General features: G+C 45.3%; 1 protein-coding gene across 1 annotated transcript in view; it reads right to left on the reverse strand.

Moving 5' to 3' along the window:
* Positions 1-1,969: 1,969 nt before the first annotated feature.
* The window catches only part of CNNM2 (cyclin and CBS domain divalent metal cation transport mediator 2), a 121,179-nt gene continuing 105,661 nt past the window's right edge, over positions 1,970-17,487 (reverse strand). Inside the window, 5 exon segments of the mRNA XM_050898669.1 lie at positions 1,970-4,736; positions 6,515-6,699; positions 10,503-10,568; positions 13,059-13,152; positions 16,552-16,721. Of these exon segments, the coding sequence (XP_050754626.1) occupies positions 4,527-4,736; positions 6,515-6,699; positions 10,503-10,568; positions 13,059-13,152; positions 16,552-16,721 (725 nt within the window). The 3' untranslated portion in view covers positions 1,970-4,526.

The raw sequence follows: 17,487 nt of genomic DNA on the forward strand, positions 1-17,487 counted from the left end.
ACCACCAGTGCCAAAATCGCGTCCTCATCTGAGCTGGGCCCTAAAGGCTGAGAAGCAGCAACGGGTGATGTCTGTGGGCCATCATGGGCAACTCGCCCTGCTCCCCCTGAGCTTTCTCCAGGTCTGAGGTGAGTGCAAAGGGCCATATCCTGAGACTCCTACTCTTGCCAGCTCCACCCGCACAAAAAGGCACTTAAAGAAAAGAAGAAAAAAAAAAAAAACAAACACAAAACCCTGTGGTGAGGAAAAGGGGAGTAAGTCCCGGAGAAGAGAGGAGGAACAGAACAGTGAGCACAATGTGAATGAGTGGCTGACCCCTCTTCCAACGGGGCCCAAGAATTGCAAGACCTGAGCAGCCAGCTCCAGCTCCAGCTGCCCCGCACAGGTCTTGGCATCATCCCATCCCCGCTCAGTCCAGAGCAGGGGTGTGCGAGGGGGGCAAAAAGAGCGTGAGAGGGAACTACACACGACTACAGGTTTGGAGCAGAAGTGGAGAGCAGTGGAAGGACCTGCCCCATGGAGCTCGCCCTGCTGGTGCAATTGGATGGGGTAAGCACCTCGTCCTGCCACGCCAGCCTCAGGGCCCCCCTGCTCCCTGGCCAGCCCAGACACCCTGCCAGCATCCCTCGTCCCTCTGCGGGACACCCCGTCCTGAGCTCCTCTGGGGCAGCGGCCTTCAGCTGCACAGGGATTTCAGGGAGTGGACAAGCTGGGAATAAAACAACAAGCGCTTTGTAAACTCTGGAGGGTCTGAGCTTGGGGTCTACAGAGAGGCCGAGGTTGGTTTGCTAAGCCCACCCTGAGCCCCTCTCCACTCAGAACTAGCGTGCTTCATATGATCTCCACGTCACCAGAGTCAGTCTCGTTTGGAGAAAGATTCTCATTGGAAAGCAAGAACATTCCTTCACTCTTTACAAAGATTTGGCAATACACAGAATTAAAAAAAAATAAATCATAGTTACAACAGATTCAGGTTCATTTCATTTAAAGGAAATTCAACCAACAGGAGTGTAAAAGTTATAATTCACAGTTGTGCATTTAAGATATAAGTGTTGAAAACCTCACTTCAAAGAACTCTTGTGCAAAATTGTATTGACAGTAGAAACCATGGCTAGATGCCCTCCCAGCCTCCCCCGGCCAACAGGCCATCGTCCACCCCGCTGCCAGCACCCAGAGGCAGACGGACGAGGGGAACAAAGGCGGCAGTAGGAGTTGACATAGGAAGATGCAGTATCCTTTTTACGAGTCAAAGCCTTGCCAAGGTCTGAGGTCAAGTCCAACAATTCCCAAAGCCACCAGCTGGTGCCCTGCGCCGCAGCGACGACCGGCACCCCTGCCACGTGTCCTTATGGCACTGCGGCACCGCATCTGGCATCTGAGCCCACCTGAATGCAGGCGGGCAGCCAGCGAGGCAGAGAAAGCAGACCCGCTCCGGCAGGACACCCCCTGCAAGGGCACAGACTCAGACACCATGGCATCTCCATTGCAGTCGGGAGAGCCAAGCCCCGGTGCTGGCAAACACTGTCTGGAGGCTCAGAAGCGATCCTGAGCTGGGCGCCGGGCTCCTCTGCTTGTGATGGTTCCCACCACGAGGGCTGGGAACTCCTTGCATTTGTTCAACAGTAAAACTGTAAATACCCTGAGAACAGGGAGACTGGATTTCTTCCCCTCCGGGGAGAGGACCATGCTTTGTTCTTCAAGCTAATTAGTAGTAGCAGCTCCTAACCCCTCTGGGTCAGGTACATATTTTCCATATGAAACACATCTATAATCAACTATTTTTATGGCAATTATGTCATTTTCCATTATTGGATCTGTACAAATGATGAAAACCAGTCATGCATAAAATCGCCTGCAAATTTTGGAACAGTGCAGCATGGGCAGAAGCAGGAGGTATTTGCTTTGGGATCACATGGCTTTGGTTGGAAAAATTGGTGCTTTTTTTTTGCCTTTTTTTTTTTTTTTTTTTTAAAGGGAAACAGACACTGAAACAAATCCATAACCTGCCATAAGAAGCAGAAGTCAGATCCAGCGAGCAACCTTGTCCCAGAGAGAGAGCTGCCTTGACTTGAGCCTTCCCTCCTCCGGCAGGTTTGACAAAACGGATACTGCATCTCAAGTTCACCACTGTGTCAAACACTTCCGACAAACTTTTACATTCAGCAACGCTAGATAAAAACTGGCGAGGCGAGTCCCTCGCCGAGGACAAACGCTGTAACATCTCAACATTTTGGTTTGTGAGAAAGGTGCAATATTGGCAGCTCTCCGGGAATGAGCAGGGCTTAGGTCAGCCTGTGCCGGCGCTGAGCCGTGTGCTCTCGGCAGTGGCGGCCTGGTGCGCATCAGAGCAAGGATGGAGACTAAGGAAATGCTTTTAGATGGGGCTCAAAAAAAGTTAGTAAAAAGCTAAATGTGAGAGTAAGGTTTTGGGAGCCCCATTTCCTCCTCACTGGGTGCACAAGTCAGATACCGTGCAATTTCTATGCCCCCTTGTGGGGACTTCATCCTCATGGGTGGCTCCAAGGAAGAAGCGCACCTTTCCCATCAGGGAGGACAGCAAAAATTAGGGCTGCTTTCTGAAGCCGAAACAGAGAGGAGGAGAGACACACGCAGACCTAATTGGCTCTGACACCATGCACTCCCATTTCCTGCGCGGAGATCCTGCAGCAAAATATTGCACCTTTCCAGCCACCATTCACAAAGATGAACCACGGGAACTTGCGGCAAGTGCCTTCCCCAGCCCGCCAGCAGGAGAGACGGGGCAGGCATGCAGGCACAGAGAGCTCTGGCAGTTGCATTTGGGGCTGGGGGCTTCTTTGAGGGTCAGATAAGATTATTCGAGTGTAAAGAAAGGAAGGGAAATGCTACATAGCCAGGGGCCACGGAAGGGTCTCGAAACAGAGAAACCGCAATGCCTGATTTATTAATCACTCCAGATACCGAGGGCAACGTTCACATTTTGTTTGAGACAGCACTGGAAGGGGAGAGGATTCGCAGGGGACATTTTTATTTTCATTTGAGGACTTAGACTCCATCTGTGGGAGTGGGAATGTGTGATGCACAACTGCCATGGGGTGCCTCTTGCTTGCACCCAGTCTGCATTCAGGTTTTTGGGGTGGAGGAATTGGTTTCTGCTGCCCAACGCAGCGTGCCCTGCACTAGCGGCAGCTGGGTGGGAGGCTCTCTGCTCTGCTGTCACGGTAATCCCTAAAATGGCTGTTGAAAGGGTCAAGAGAGAAGGAAATGCACTAAATCCACTCAAAGGAAGGAATGTGGCTGGGAACAGCCTGGAAACTAACCTCTCCGAATCCCTGAAGTGCAATACACTCATGTCTGGAAAGTTTTTTCAGTTCTTGGAGAGGAGAGGATGGTCCCGACCCCTCAGCAGAGCCCATCCTTGCGCTGGCAGAGGTTTACTGTCACCTGGAGGATGTACTTTGGGCATAATTGTAGCAGCATCTTTTGTGTTAATACTAGAGATTGAAGGGTGGATGGGGACCGATGTTCTCTGTTATTTAGCAAAGACTGCACATCTGCTCTGGCCAAGGTAACAGTGCGCAGACTGCTACAGCACGCGAGTGCTTAAAAGCTTGTCATTCTGGGGTGTGCACATTACTTCACCACACAATTGTCAGGAACATCAATGAAAAATCACCCAGTTACTTCACTATGGAAAATTACGCCCGGCTTTCATTTCACGAGACTGCAGTTTTGCTAATTAACTCCTTCCCCCCAGTATCATCTTCAACATACGCAAAGTTTCTGGAGGTTACAAAACTGTAAGTGTAACAACGCTTTTGCCTGTTTTAGAAAGAAACCTTCTGAAATTTGAGAGATCACTAAATACCAAAGTAACAACTCCTTCCCTGAAACTTAACTGGAAGAATGTAATAATACTCATCCCTTGGCCCTCCAGGTGGCTGAAACCAGAGGTTCCTTGAAGCTTGCTCATTCTTAGGACACAAATAACATACAAGTACCAGTTACTAACTTCTTCAACAGGGCAGCAAAAAGGACCAGAGAAGGGTGAAAAGAGGCCTAAGGACATTGGAGCCAATTCACAAAACCACGACAGAGCCCATTTGAGGTTCGGGAGGGACAGAAACAATTTAAAACTCTGCAAAATACTTTTTAAAAACATGATCTCTCTTGAAAAAATAACTGGAGGAGCTTTTAAACTTCTCCATATGTGTTTGAGGAAGAAAAACCCAACAAGGATCAAAAATACAGATAAAAAATAAACATGATTCTACTTTACAAGAAGTATTTTCATCGTTCTCAAGGGTGGCTCACCGTTCCCAAAGTACGCTTGGGGCTTTAGTCTCTCTTGCTCTTTGCTCCTTTCTTCCTGTTTCTTCCTCTTCTGCTCCCAGAACGGACGCAAAAGTCTTTGGTCTCAGAACACTGGATGCAGCACAGTGTTGCAAGCACATACTAACGGTGTTCACACTCGGGGAGGAGGCAGGAAGGAGCGAGGGCTGGTCCTGCTGAGGAGATGGGATGGGTGGGTTGTGGGGAGTCAGCTCCTAGATGGCTCCTTCACTGTGCATACTGTGGTTGGGCTTGTTGTGAGTCACGCAGTTCTGTTCGTTCAGCAGGTTTGCTGTCTCGTCCGGCAAACCATCATGCAGCTCCGTAAGAGTCAGTTCGATTTTAGTGTTTTCACTGTCCGAGGACTGAGGTGTTTTGTCCATCCGGGATGCCATCAGGGCATTTTGGTACTGCTGTCTTGAGATCTGCTCCAAGAACAGAAGCAAGGAACAAAAACAGCCAGTCACACTTTTGTGTCTCCTGTGGGACACACTGAGGAAAAAAAGTGCCCTCCCTTTCCAGATGATCACACTTCAGTCCCTGTTTACCTGTTTCTATAAAACATCCCTGCGCTTTACAAGCCTAGAGCATCCCAACTCAACACCACAGCACGGTGACATTTCCAGACAGGGTGGAAGCACAGAGCTGTGCAATCACCATGCTGTTCAAAGGCAGGGATTTATTCCTATGCAGTGATTTTAAAATCAGATCTCCATTTCCTTCTAACCATGCACATTTTTAGGCCAGAACCAGAGTTCAGTGAAGTCTTTCTCCCAACTTCAGCGAACTCCTGGTGAGGCTCTAAGAGTCCCTATACAGCCAGAGGGTACAACCATTACTACTCTTCTCTAGGCCAGCAAATGCAGCAGGAGCTACAGCCTTATTCTGATACATAAGGACATTCGATTCCAGGAAAGACTGGGATCTCCATAGAGATGAGTCCAAATTAGCAACCCATGAAGTCTTCCACTGGTCTCTGCAAGAGCTGGCTGCACTCAGCAGAACAGTCATGACAGGAGCTGGCCTAGAGCACAGAGTGTTACTGCCCATGATGCCCCAGAGGCAAGGAAGCCTATAGCCCCATGTATCTGCATATGGTGGTAGAGGGGAGAATTCCTGCCAGAGCCACAAGCAACCAGCCCCGTAAACTCCTCCGGGTCAGCCTTCTCAGCCAGGACAGGCAGCAGGATGCACGAGCACTGGCAGCCCCACGCGCTACAACAGCAGTGGGTTATCTCAGCAGGCAGAAAAGTGGAAGAGGTGAAACAAGACTTTTAGAAAACCTTAAGTTTCAGTAGCAACGAAAGAGAGGGACTGGAAATGGAGGGAGTCAGATGGACCAGGTCACAACTCCAAAAGCAAAATCCATTCTAGTATTTCTACTCTATTCCACATTCTTAATATTGAATTAACTTTGACAGAAGTTGAGTTCACGAATGATTTGAGTTGCATACAAAGAAACTGTGAACGTGCACTTAATTTAAGAAAAGCATCAAGGTCAACTTCTGGCCATGGGACGTCAGCTTCCCTGGACTCCCAGCTGGGCTGGAACTGCTGCCAGCATTAGCTGTTCCTCAGCTCAGCGAGATTTCCTATCCCACAGGACTCGCACACATTTCAGCGTGGGATGCACCATGCTGGGGGACAGAGCTGTATTCATGCAGCAACTCACTGGTAGTATGAGACATGAGCCTAACATGTGAAGTTAAGATAAAGAGAAATGTCCAAGACTTCTCCAAGCAGAAGAAGGATGACAAGTCGGAAAGTAAAATCAAGAACCCCAAACTGAAACCAAAATCAAAAGTGAATAAAAACTGCAACCAACAGAAAATGTCTCATCCTTTAGAAAAGGACACTGTCTGATATGAAGGGTCTCCATTTCGGATGGCTCCAAAGGCTTCACAAGGATATGTCTTTCATGACTAAAAGCAGAGAAAAGTTATTTTCTCTAATCTTTCCTCAAGGGACCTGAAATCCAGAAACTTGTGACCAACCTACTTACAAGCCTAAGCGAGAGGAACAGTGAAGACAAATCAATGGACAGCAGATACTGGGAAAAAGTAATTTAAAGTGATTTTTAAACAGCTGCTTTCATAATCCTGTTTAATCACAGAGGAATCTAGAGGGACCTCCCTTCCCCAGGCTCTCCATCCTACCAGCCAAGCCCAGCTTTCCAGTGAGGCCTTTCCAGCTTTTTTCCTACCTTGACAAACTGAATGTCTGTGAGTGCTTTCACTGAGTAGTCCGGAACATACACTTGGAGGAAAGAAGCATTCAGCTGGTTGTTGCTGCTCCCTAACGTTGGTGTCACTGCATCGATGCGATCACTTCGGTTTAAAGAGTCTGAGTGATTCAAGCCGCAGGGCCGAGGTGGAGACTTGTTTTCAGCTGAGAAACGGGCAAGAGCGAGAGATTTCTTAAATCAAGTAGAAAAGATCTGAAGTCACCAGTTTCAAAGGGATATAATAAATCATGATGTAGCACAAAAGAACTGCAGATACTTAATCCACTCATAACTAGACATACAGCTAAACAGCCAAATTACCCTGAAAAAGAGTACATTTTGAGTCCAGAGCTGGTAGCCGACATCACTGAGTATGCCTTAAACAAACCTGGTTTTGTTTATGCTGCAATGGACATGCCCTGTGTACAGTCGGTCACAGTGCTTCAGCTGATGAGTGGTAACCACCAGAGAAAGGTAACTTCCCAAGGCTCCCTTACAGGAGCTCTAGATAGTCAGACCACGCTTAATAGATTTTTTTTTTTTTTTTCCTTAATGACTTATAATTGTAACTCCATACCAGACCTTTCATCCACAGTCAGTCCCAGCTAACCCTTACCCCCTTTTATTCCACCTGGTACCTACATATGCCATGTTCCCTGAGTTAGAGCAGACATTTTCAAAATCAGAAGAGTGACAGAGTCCTCAGTGGACCAGAGTGCAGTCCGCGTGATGATTACTTCAACATTTCCTCTAGTACCTCCCAGTGCTTGAAGGGACAAAAACTCAATGAAGGAGAGCAAGCTCCATGTGGTACATGCCAGCCCGCAAAACAGGGAAAACAGTTCATGCTACAGAGAAAAATCTGTGTCCAGGAAAGGAGTAGACTAGAGTCATCATTTTCCAACACTGGCCTTTAAGCCCTGCAGGGTTTCATTTGAAAACCTTGCAGCTGTCCCCTGTGAGTGCGATTGGCCAAAGTTTATCTCAAGGAAACGTGCTGTCAGGAAGCCACAGACATTTTGCATCCCTAGCTTCCACCCACACAGTGACCCAGAAGACAGGAGGGCAGAAATGCATCCTAAGAGAGATCCCAAGCCCTCCTGCAGATGGGCTTCTCCCTGGGTGCACACACAGTACATACTGATCAAAGACCTGTCTTTGGGACTGGTGAATTTTTGGATCTTAGTGCAGTTAAGTTTCATTCAGCCAGCCCAAACTGAAACTTGATGTAAACTATGCAACTCACCACATGACCCCCATTCTCAGCTGAAAGATCATTTTCATATAATCTTAAGATACAAAGCCTCTTTGAGCAAATCGGCAACAGTATCCTTGCAAGCTTTTCAAATTCTTTTTTGAAGACTTTTCTATATATAGACTTATTTCTTAAAAAAAAAAAAAAAAGCTGCCTAAAATTCAACTCTACTTCTGCCACTTAATCACTATAAATAGAATCTCTCCTTGCCCAAATGACACAGCCTGTTCTACATCTCTGCATCCAGCCTTTCCTAAACCTAACACTTTGGATGCTTCTAGATGCATGGCAGAATTGCCCTGTTTTTTATTTCTCACTTAAAATCCCTCTGATGTTGTCTTTCCTTCAATTTTAGAAAAGGGAACAGAAAAATACAGGTTCTGACAACTTGGCAATTTTTCTGCCATTTCTGTGCTATGGAATTAGTGCAGGTCCCTATGGCAACACCAACTACAGGCTTAGGGGGAAGCACTCGGAGCCCTGCAAGGTTTTCCTCCATACCAACTTGCCATCTTGAAAGCCACAGCAGGCTGCAATAACTGCTGCCAGGAGCCAAACCTCTACCTGCGCACCGGGCTTGATGCTGTAATTCCCACTGGAGAACAAGGAACTGTGAAGGTTGAGTGAATTTGTCCTGTCTTTCCCACCTGCATACACAAAATACGGCTGTGGGTGACAAGAACAGCATCACTGCTGCTCGGGATAAAGGTTTCCATCTGGAGCAGCTTTACGCTAGTGTGACTTCTATCTGCCCTTTCTTTTCACCAGGGGTCTTATAGTACATTACTAATAAAAAACAAAGAAGGACAGAGAGCAACATGACAAAGCATATATTAACACCAAAAAAAAAAAAGGGACAGGTGAAACGAAAGGACAGAACAAAAAAGTATGATTACTAGAAATCTGAGGGAAAGGACATCACTTCTGGACCACGTACAAGTCAGGGAGGGAAGAAGAGAAGTTAATGAAGAAGGAAGAATACAGAAAGGGCAGACGACAGAAGAATATCAGGCAGGTCCGTGCTTGCAGAACAGCGCCCTGCCAGCCCCCTAGCAGCCAGCCCAGATCTGGACAGATCTTTTCTACCCAGGTTTTCCCATACTCCTCACCTTTCTATACAGGGGATAAAGAGCACAAACCACAAGACAAACATCAATACAACTGTATTATGATTTGGAGTTAAACAATAGGATCCTTTTTAGAAGGACCCAGCAGAAGGTCCGAGTTTCATCAAAACTGGTACTACATTGTCATAGTGATCAGGCTTACCATATCAGTTCCTTTCAAAAGAGATTCTTCCCATTATTATTTTCCATTATTGGGTTTTTTTTTTTCAGTTGGGCAAGAAGCTATGAAAATATGCTTGGCATTTATATTGGAAACAACTTGCATGTGCAAAGTGTACACTTATTTGTAGCAAGCAAAAGGAAAAAAAAAAGACGACCTGGCAAAACAAAAGAACTAAGCTAAAAAAAGATAATCAAAGCTGCCGAGCTTAAAAGAAAGTCATCAGGTACTTTAATTAAAGAAAGATTAAATTTCTCCCCCTTCTTTGAAGTTTAACAGCAGGAATTTTTACCAGGGCAGGAGAAAAATCCCCTGCAGGGCAACAACCTGTAGTTTGTTTGGAATGTGCATAAGACTAATTTAAGGACTGATGGTGAAATGTATTTTCAAAAGTGAAAAAAGAAGAGGGGGAAAATACAGGAAGCAGATGGTGAAAGTTTATGAAACGCATGATATGTATTAACGTTTAGGAGATGTTTCACTTAAATATGCATATCATTATCTTGTTTGCTTTTAGGTCTAGGGAAAGACATTTCATCTGAAAAAGAAAACTTCAAAAGGAAGAAATATGTTCACTGTGGCCCAAACTATTTTAGGATTCTGCTCTTCCTACAGACTTTCTTGATGGGTTTCCATTTTTCTCAACTACTCTGTGCCTGCAGTGTCTGCAAAGCTCAGTTCTTGACCCTTCCCAATTTCCAACTGCTCAACCACATCTCAGAGCTCTTTTTGGCCCAATTTGTTCCCTCCTTGGTCTCTGCTCTCCAAAGGGATTTCTGTGTCAGTCAACTTGGTTATTCAGCAAGGAAAGGTCTTAAGCAAAATGGGAACCAGAAAACGCCACAGGAGGTCCCACAACCTTCTTGCACATTCCATTGCAAATCTGTCCACTCAGTAAATCACTGTGCCGGTCCACGGCACTAACCTCACTGAGAGAAAGCTCAAAGCTTTTGAGGAATTGAAATGGCCAGACTGTATACAAACCATAGAATTTACCCGTATGAGAATGTAAGAATTCTTTCATTAAAGAAGTTTTCCTTTTATGGCAGTTTAGCAGCAGACATTCTCCTCTGCCAAATGCATTTTCTTCAGAAGTTTTTAAGCCTCAGCTTGGGGGACAATACCTTCTTTTAAAAAATCTCCCCTCCTAATTTTCCACCAGCATACATATGAGAAACAATAACAAGTACACATTACCAAACACATTTTCTTCAACGTGTTTTCAGTTCTTCCCATTTTGATGACTTTGTCATGTTGCTACCAGTTACCATAAACGAAAGTTCAGGATACCTACCTGCGAGGCATAACTCTGTGCTGGACTTCTCCCTAACGAGCAAAGGGGTCAGATAAATACAGACTGCAGCTGACTTTTTATGGCATCAGGGCAGTCACAAGAATGGTGAAAATAGAAGCATGCGGATTTACCTGGAGAACCTGCTGCTAACAACTCTGTTCTGCTGACAACAAAGGTACGAGACAGGGACAAGGGAACTAGAAGAGGGAGAGAAAAAGGATGAGATCACGACCAGAAAGGCGGCAGCTATCCACACTCGACAGGGGAAGGAGCCAGTTCACACACTGAAGAACTAAAACCAAAAGTGCAAATCAACTGTGAAAAAGTAAAGGGTTAAAACAAAAGCAAAAACAAAAAAGACAATTAAACAATTTCAGGAATAAACCAAAAAAACAAGCCTAAGGAATTACAGTGAAGTGAGCAATTTTCATTTGCTAATTTGAATGGTTATCCAGCACAGAACAGTCCATCAAGGTACACTCAGTTTTAAAATAGCTCAAAAGGAGCAGTGGTGCCCACTCCAGCCTGGAAGGCAAAGAATTAAAACAAGCCAGAAAGCTTTCACGGGTGCTGTTTCTCATGGGAGTCAGACAAAAATAGAAATACAACCAAAAGACACTTCATAGTTCTTCAAGTTTTCAGTAAAATGTCAAGCGATGTTGTGATTCTCCAAGCTCATCCCTGTCAGGATGGGTACCGTACTGCTCATCATTACTGCAAATCCCTCCCCAGCCATAGTTAAAGAAAAAAGCTTCACTCTGTTTTTGTTTGTTTGTTTGTTTTGGTTTGTTTTGGGGTTTTGTTTTGGTTTTTTTGGTTGGTTTGTTTGGGGTTTTTTTAATGCTTTACTCTCCTGTTACTGACTTCACATGCCAGGTGAGGAGAGCAGGCACATGAAGTCTAATTAGGACACAGAGAAGAGCAGGAGTTTTCTCTTGTTCTGCAATGACTTATACTTTCACTGAGCTTGCCTGTCTACACAGAGCAACAGGAATTTATTTTTATGAGCTCATCCTAACAGAAATCTCAGGATTCTGCAAGACATCATAAAACAAATTTTCTAAAACCTGGAGGGAAAGTCAGCAAAATGAGGGGTTTGCTACTGGTAAAAGCCAACCAGTCAAAGGTAAACAAATCCACGGTTGGCCGAGATTAATTTAAAATAGTGCATATCCTTAAGTTTGACATGACAAAATCCAAGATGGATTTCAGGGCACGCGAAGAAGAGGTCATTTGACCTCACAGGACTTGGGGCAACTGGCATGGTTGTGGGGAGGGCTAGCAACACAAAAAAAAGAAACACATAAAAACATTCAAATTGAACAATGCTGGCACAATGCTGGCAAAACAGAGATGCCACAAGTGATTGCCAAGTGTAGGTCTGGTAGGAGGAGTGACCATGCCTAACCCAGCTCCATACCTGGCCCATATTGCAAAAGCTGAGCTGTGAAGCTTGAGGGTATGATGCAGGTGTACACATGTGCGTCGTGATTCCTCGTGAACACTGCTGCTATCACTCAGATAAAATCCACCCAGTGCTCTGCACACTTTCAAATCTGTCAAGCCTCAAAAGGTATAAGCTAGACTGATCAAATTAAAGTGCACATAATTAAGGAAGAATTAGTCTTGCCTGTAAAAGTGAGCTCACACATCCAAGAGAACTGCTGTTGTCTGTAGAGTTTAATAAGGCTATACTCATAACTTACACCATCATTTTCATTCCAACGCCGTTCGCTAATGTACATACACATAGGTACACATACGTAAAGGGAGTGCTCCTCAGTGTACAATTAAAACAAGCTGCCTCTCAAGTGGAATGTAAACCCTGCTGCGACAGCAGGACCCGATTTCAGCATGAGAAACATCTCTTCCTGAAGCTGAGCAAGCAGCTTTGGGTCAGCAGATGGCCAACGCCAGCACCAGCACCCCAGCTCTCCCCAGCAGGGCTGTGGATTCCCAGTTGAGGTCAAGATCTTAGCAGTGACACTGCTGGCACCAAAATACATCACCAAATGCTGAAATACAGCACTGGAGCCTACTCTTGGTGGATTATAAGACAGTCCCCCACCCTGCGTCTGTGAGGTGGTGGCTTGTGCGGCTACTGCTTGTGTGCCGGGAACTGGCTCACACCTCGCCCTCGGGCACCAGCTCTCCCCCCTTGCCGATTTCTTGGTTACATTTCCACACAAGCTGACAGGAGCAATCGCTTTTCTTGCGCCGCTGCCCTCCTTTTCTTTTCCTCAAGACAGCTTTAGAAACAAGATTGGTAAAGCGAACCATCCCCAAACTAACCGGGCGTTTGTACTTTGCACCACTAGATGTCCCTCTGCCACTCATTATTTATCCCCGTTAATTCAATCCCTGTTACCCTACCGTGAGCAAAACTACAAAGCTGTCCTCCAGTACCAAACACATCACTCGCTAAGGCCAACACTCGCATCCTCCGGGAGCTGGCAAACCGCTGCCAGCCGCTGGGTTTCAGAGTCAGCGCCAGCATCACCACCGGCCCGGGCCCCTCGCAGGGACGCTGTGCCAGGCAGGCAGTTTCACTGGCAAGGAGGTGTCGTTTACATCAGCCCCGTGGACACGGCGGGGGGATGCCCTGCGCAGCCTCCTCCCGCCACACTCACAGGACAGGCAGCCTTGTGCAGGAGTGCATTCCAGAAGCAGAAGGTAAGAGGACATACCTGGTGATGCTGTGAGGGCCATCACCCCATAGTAGGAAAAAGCACCAGCTTCAAACTTCATCCCCTCTTTCCCAGCCTCCACTTCCACTTTCCCCTGTTAAGGAAAAGGAGAGAGAGCTGCAATTAAAAGGGACATAGGTCTCGAAGCACAAGACCAGACTTGAGCCCTGAAAGCTAGTTTTGCCTGACATTCCTAAGCAATGTCATGGTCCCTGCAGTTTGTAACAGTGCCTGAACAGGGACAGACCCTGGAGGGCAACACACTCTTGCACCCTGAGCTATCCTGGTCTTTGGTGCCCTGTGGCCAGCGTAAGTCCCTGCAGAGGAGCGGGATCACCACAGCACTTCGGGGTGGTACTATTGCCCTGCTCCAAGTGCTGCTAGGCTGCTTTACCTCAATGCAGAGTGAAAAAATACTCCCCCAGTATCACAACAAGCTTATATGTAGCACAGTCATCTGGGGTCTTGAGACACCTACACATTTTGGGCCACACAGCTCACATTGACACGAAGAGTCCCTTCTAACATAAACATAGGAAAGGGAGATGGGAGACAACACGCGAGGAGGCTGTCTGCCTTCACCAATGAGATTCCCACAGAAACAAAGCCCTTATTCCTGAAGGAGCAGTCTTGGGGCTACTTTGGTTTTCTTGGTTTCTAGCAGTTTTACATATTCCAGCACCCTTAACTTAAGATCCTGCTCTTTCACAGGGTCTTGCCTAGAAGGACCCTCAGTGCTTCCCAAGCTGTACAAAATCACACTACCATGCAAGCGCACCCTTTTCTGATGTGGGCTGAACCAAATGTTTAAGATCACGTCCTACAAAGGACTCTAGAACAGAACCCATCATATCAAACATAGCTGTAAACATCCCAGTTACTTTGGTATACAAGTTGCCAAAAATAATTGGCTTCTTAGTGGGGCCTGGTTTTCACGGCCATCCATCCTTACTGGTACTGCACTGAGAGTTACAGCACACCACTGCAGACAGAAGAACTCTCATGCAGCTTTCAGGCTGAACTACACAAAGGTTGGGATTTCAGGCAAACAACATAATTACCTGCAATGCTTTCCCTCTGCCTAGGCTGGAAAGGGCAGACAGACTGCCCGTCCCATGTGTACTAAGTAGACTGAACATCAACTGGACACAATTAGGTCAAAATGAGTCCGAAAGGTAGATTTTATTTCTATGTGTTTATTTCATTAAGCACCGTTTAAAATAAATAATCATGCCTTTAACTTCACAGTACTGTACTGGGGCAGAAAAATGTGAAAATAAACTCAACCTGCATGAGCCCTGATACCAAGTCAGTTTGTCTAACTGTCCCAGATGAGAAAAACCACAAAATCTACCTAGCAGGAAGAGAGTGCTTAGCTCACAAATCCACTATCCTGCTATCACAAGCCACAACTTCATATAATCCCTTTTAAAACCAATTTCACTCCACAACACAAATAAGTAGCTTATTTGTTCATTATAAGTTCCAAAAGGTACCATTTCGTCACCCAGGCAAAGACTGGTTATGAACAGAGCTCTCAACCTACTTACCGCTGGTAGTTTTTCACCAGCCAAGACCAGGTCTCCAAAATACATACACAACCGGGCTATGATCTTCACATACAGTCAGTCTGGAGTTAGTAGCTAAATACAAACTAGTAATTAGTAGTAGGAGTTGAATTTCAGTTCCAAGATCATTGCTCTATCAGCACATGCAGCACCTCCAAGCTTCCTAGTGGTGGCCATATGAAGACCAGGCATGCTTGGCATAGTCACAGTGGCTGAAAAGCCGTTAAGAATTCCCCATGCATGCTGTTAGATGTGTTCTGCCCTGTTTAAATGCATGCACATGTGGTTTCTGGTTTTCCACTGTTTAATGTTCTAAAAGGAATTCTGAAAAAACACAATGACAAAAACAAATCTCAAACTGCTACAGAATAACTTCCCATTAGCTAAGAAAAAGCTGTTGCAAACAGGTGACATTCCAGCTAAAACAGTAACTCTACAGAGATTAAATTGGTAAATTTAATGCACAGAATATACATCTAATTGTGTTTTGGCATGCGCTTACTGTGAAGGTATTATTCTCTCATGCTGAGAGACCAAGAAGTCCAAGTCCATTTAAGTAACAAAAGCAAAGTATTTATCCCCTCTTGATCCTTGCAGAACCAACCTTGTTACCATTTTTATAGTATGTACCTACTGCAAGACTCACTTTTCCAAATGCATTATAGAGCTAGCACGCTGTGTTTGCTAAATATTTATTGATTGAAGAATAGCGCAGAAAGAACTGATTGTTCTTTTGTATCACCCATGTCCTCCATTTACATCTTTGCAGCATTACCTCATTCAGTAGCATTATCTTGCCTCTGGAATATTTCAGATTGCAACAATTCAGCACATAAGAAAGAGCAGTTAAAGGGCTACTAGTGGCTCCTCAAATCCTTGAAAAAAAAGATGCCTTTTTAAAAGAGAATTATGTTGAATCCACAATGAAGCACATATTCCAGTGCTTTCTTAATTGTTTATCACTGACAGTGTTTAAAACTGTCTCCTTTTTTTTTTTTTTTTTTTCTAAGGCCATGTTAAGGAAGATTTCAAGCCCTCTGTTACAACTTTAGCTATGATGCTTGTATTTTTATAACCAAAACCAATTTCAGTTATGCAAGATAGAAACCTTTCCAGCAAAATCTCTCTTAAAGGACTGTTCCTGCTCAAACGGTGCTAGATGGAAGCTAAGTTTCTGTGTAAAGCTTTACCTAGCTATTCCAGCGTTCCTGTCAAGTAACAAAACCTGGGAGATATCAGCACTGGAAGCAATCCTGTACAGAACAAACAGAAAACAGTCCTTCCACACCACCTAGGGCTCCAATCTAAAAACCACCCAAATGCAGCGATCTCAGGGTAGGGCGAGTGCTTGGATGGCAGGGTGCCCAGGAACCGCAGGGGCTGTGGCAGGAGGTGGCAGCAGTTCAGCAGATGGTGCAATGCCCCCACCGAAACCTGCGCTTCTCACACCACCGAAAGGTACAGACTTCAAAGTTGCACAGAAAAAGGACGTTTCTCTAAACTGTCAAACTCCCCATGCCTCCTTTTGCAAAAGGAAAAAAAACACATTAGAGAAAGCATCCTAGCCAAACTCCTATGACATGCCATTTTTTGCACCCCTATTTACCAAGCAACGCCAGCTGTACGCAGGGATTCCTTTGCATTGTCTATCCTAGTGATACCTAAAGCATAAGTAACTTTCAACAGATGACTGGAAGTGGGAAGTGCTGTCTACCCTTCACAACTGGTTTAACTGAGGCTGAAAGCAGCTGAGTGAGCTCTTCAAGGCTGGCAAGGTCATAAAGGAGGCAGGAGCAGTGCCCAGGAGCCATAGCTCCATTCCCATGTTTGGAAGAAGACAAACTTCAACAACTGGAAGAGGTATAGAGAGGGGTATGTCAGGAGATGAAGGATTTTGCACATATCTACATCATCACATGTCTGACCTGTAAAATGAGAACAAAGTAGTCAACGGGCTTGTTTCGCTGGTAGAGGTAGTGTTCTGGGGCTTTCTTGTTCTTCTCGTCGTATTTCAGCTCCTGGATGACGTTGGGATGTTTTAGCAGCCTGAGAAGGATCTTCTCCGACATCTGGGATGGACCAAATGCTTCTACTTCTATAACACAAGATACAACTTGGCATTACACTTCATATGCCTGGCAAGAAGTTAGCAATACTCGTTAATAAGCGTTTGCCTATAAAAAACACACAGATGCAGAGAGATCCGTTACGGAATTGCAGGCTTCCTGTCTTTTGAGACTGTTAGATTTGTAAGGGGGAAAAAAAAACAGGAATGCCCCAACTTTCGCTACTGAAACATTTTTCAAAACAACCAAAACCCATGTCTTCATCTGAAAGGGAAAAGAAAAAGGCAGTTTTGCCCTCTTCAGAGGTCAGAGTCACAGTTGTATAGGCTCACTGGAGAGTTGTATAAATGGAAGAGCTTTACAATTAGGGCACAGAGAACCTTTGAATTTGTTTTTTCCTTCCTTAAAAGGTACTAAAGTTAGTGCATTTATTGCACTTTAAAAAAAAAAAAAAAAAAATCACTGTTTGGGGCCTAGAAGGTTGCTCTAGATAGATGCTCTACATAAATCAAAGACACAATTGGGGCTGCCACAGTTCATACGGGAAGAGTTACTCAAAGTGAGAGACAGTGCAGGTCAGTTCAAACCATGTGGGATTAATGCCTGACACACAGAACACATCTCCTATCCACTTGCTCTTCAGTGTTCCCAACAGGAGCTGTTTGAAGCGGAAAAGCTCATCCTTGTGTGAGAGAGTTAAGCCAGGGACGTCGAGATTTACACATGCAAATTGATAAGCTTTCCTAACACCTCATTTCAGAACAGGACGGTTAATGACCCAGTACCTTTCATCTG

This window comes from Gymnogyps californianus, chromosome 6 (genome assembly GCF_018139145.2).
Source record: "Gymnogyps californianus isolate 813 chromosome 6, ASM1813914v2, whole genome shotgun sequence".
NCBI classification, from domain to species: Eukaryota; Metazoa; Chordata; class Aves; order Accipitriformes; family Cathartidae; genus Gymnogyps; species Gymnogyps californianus.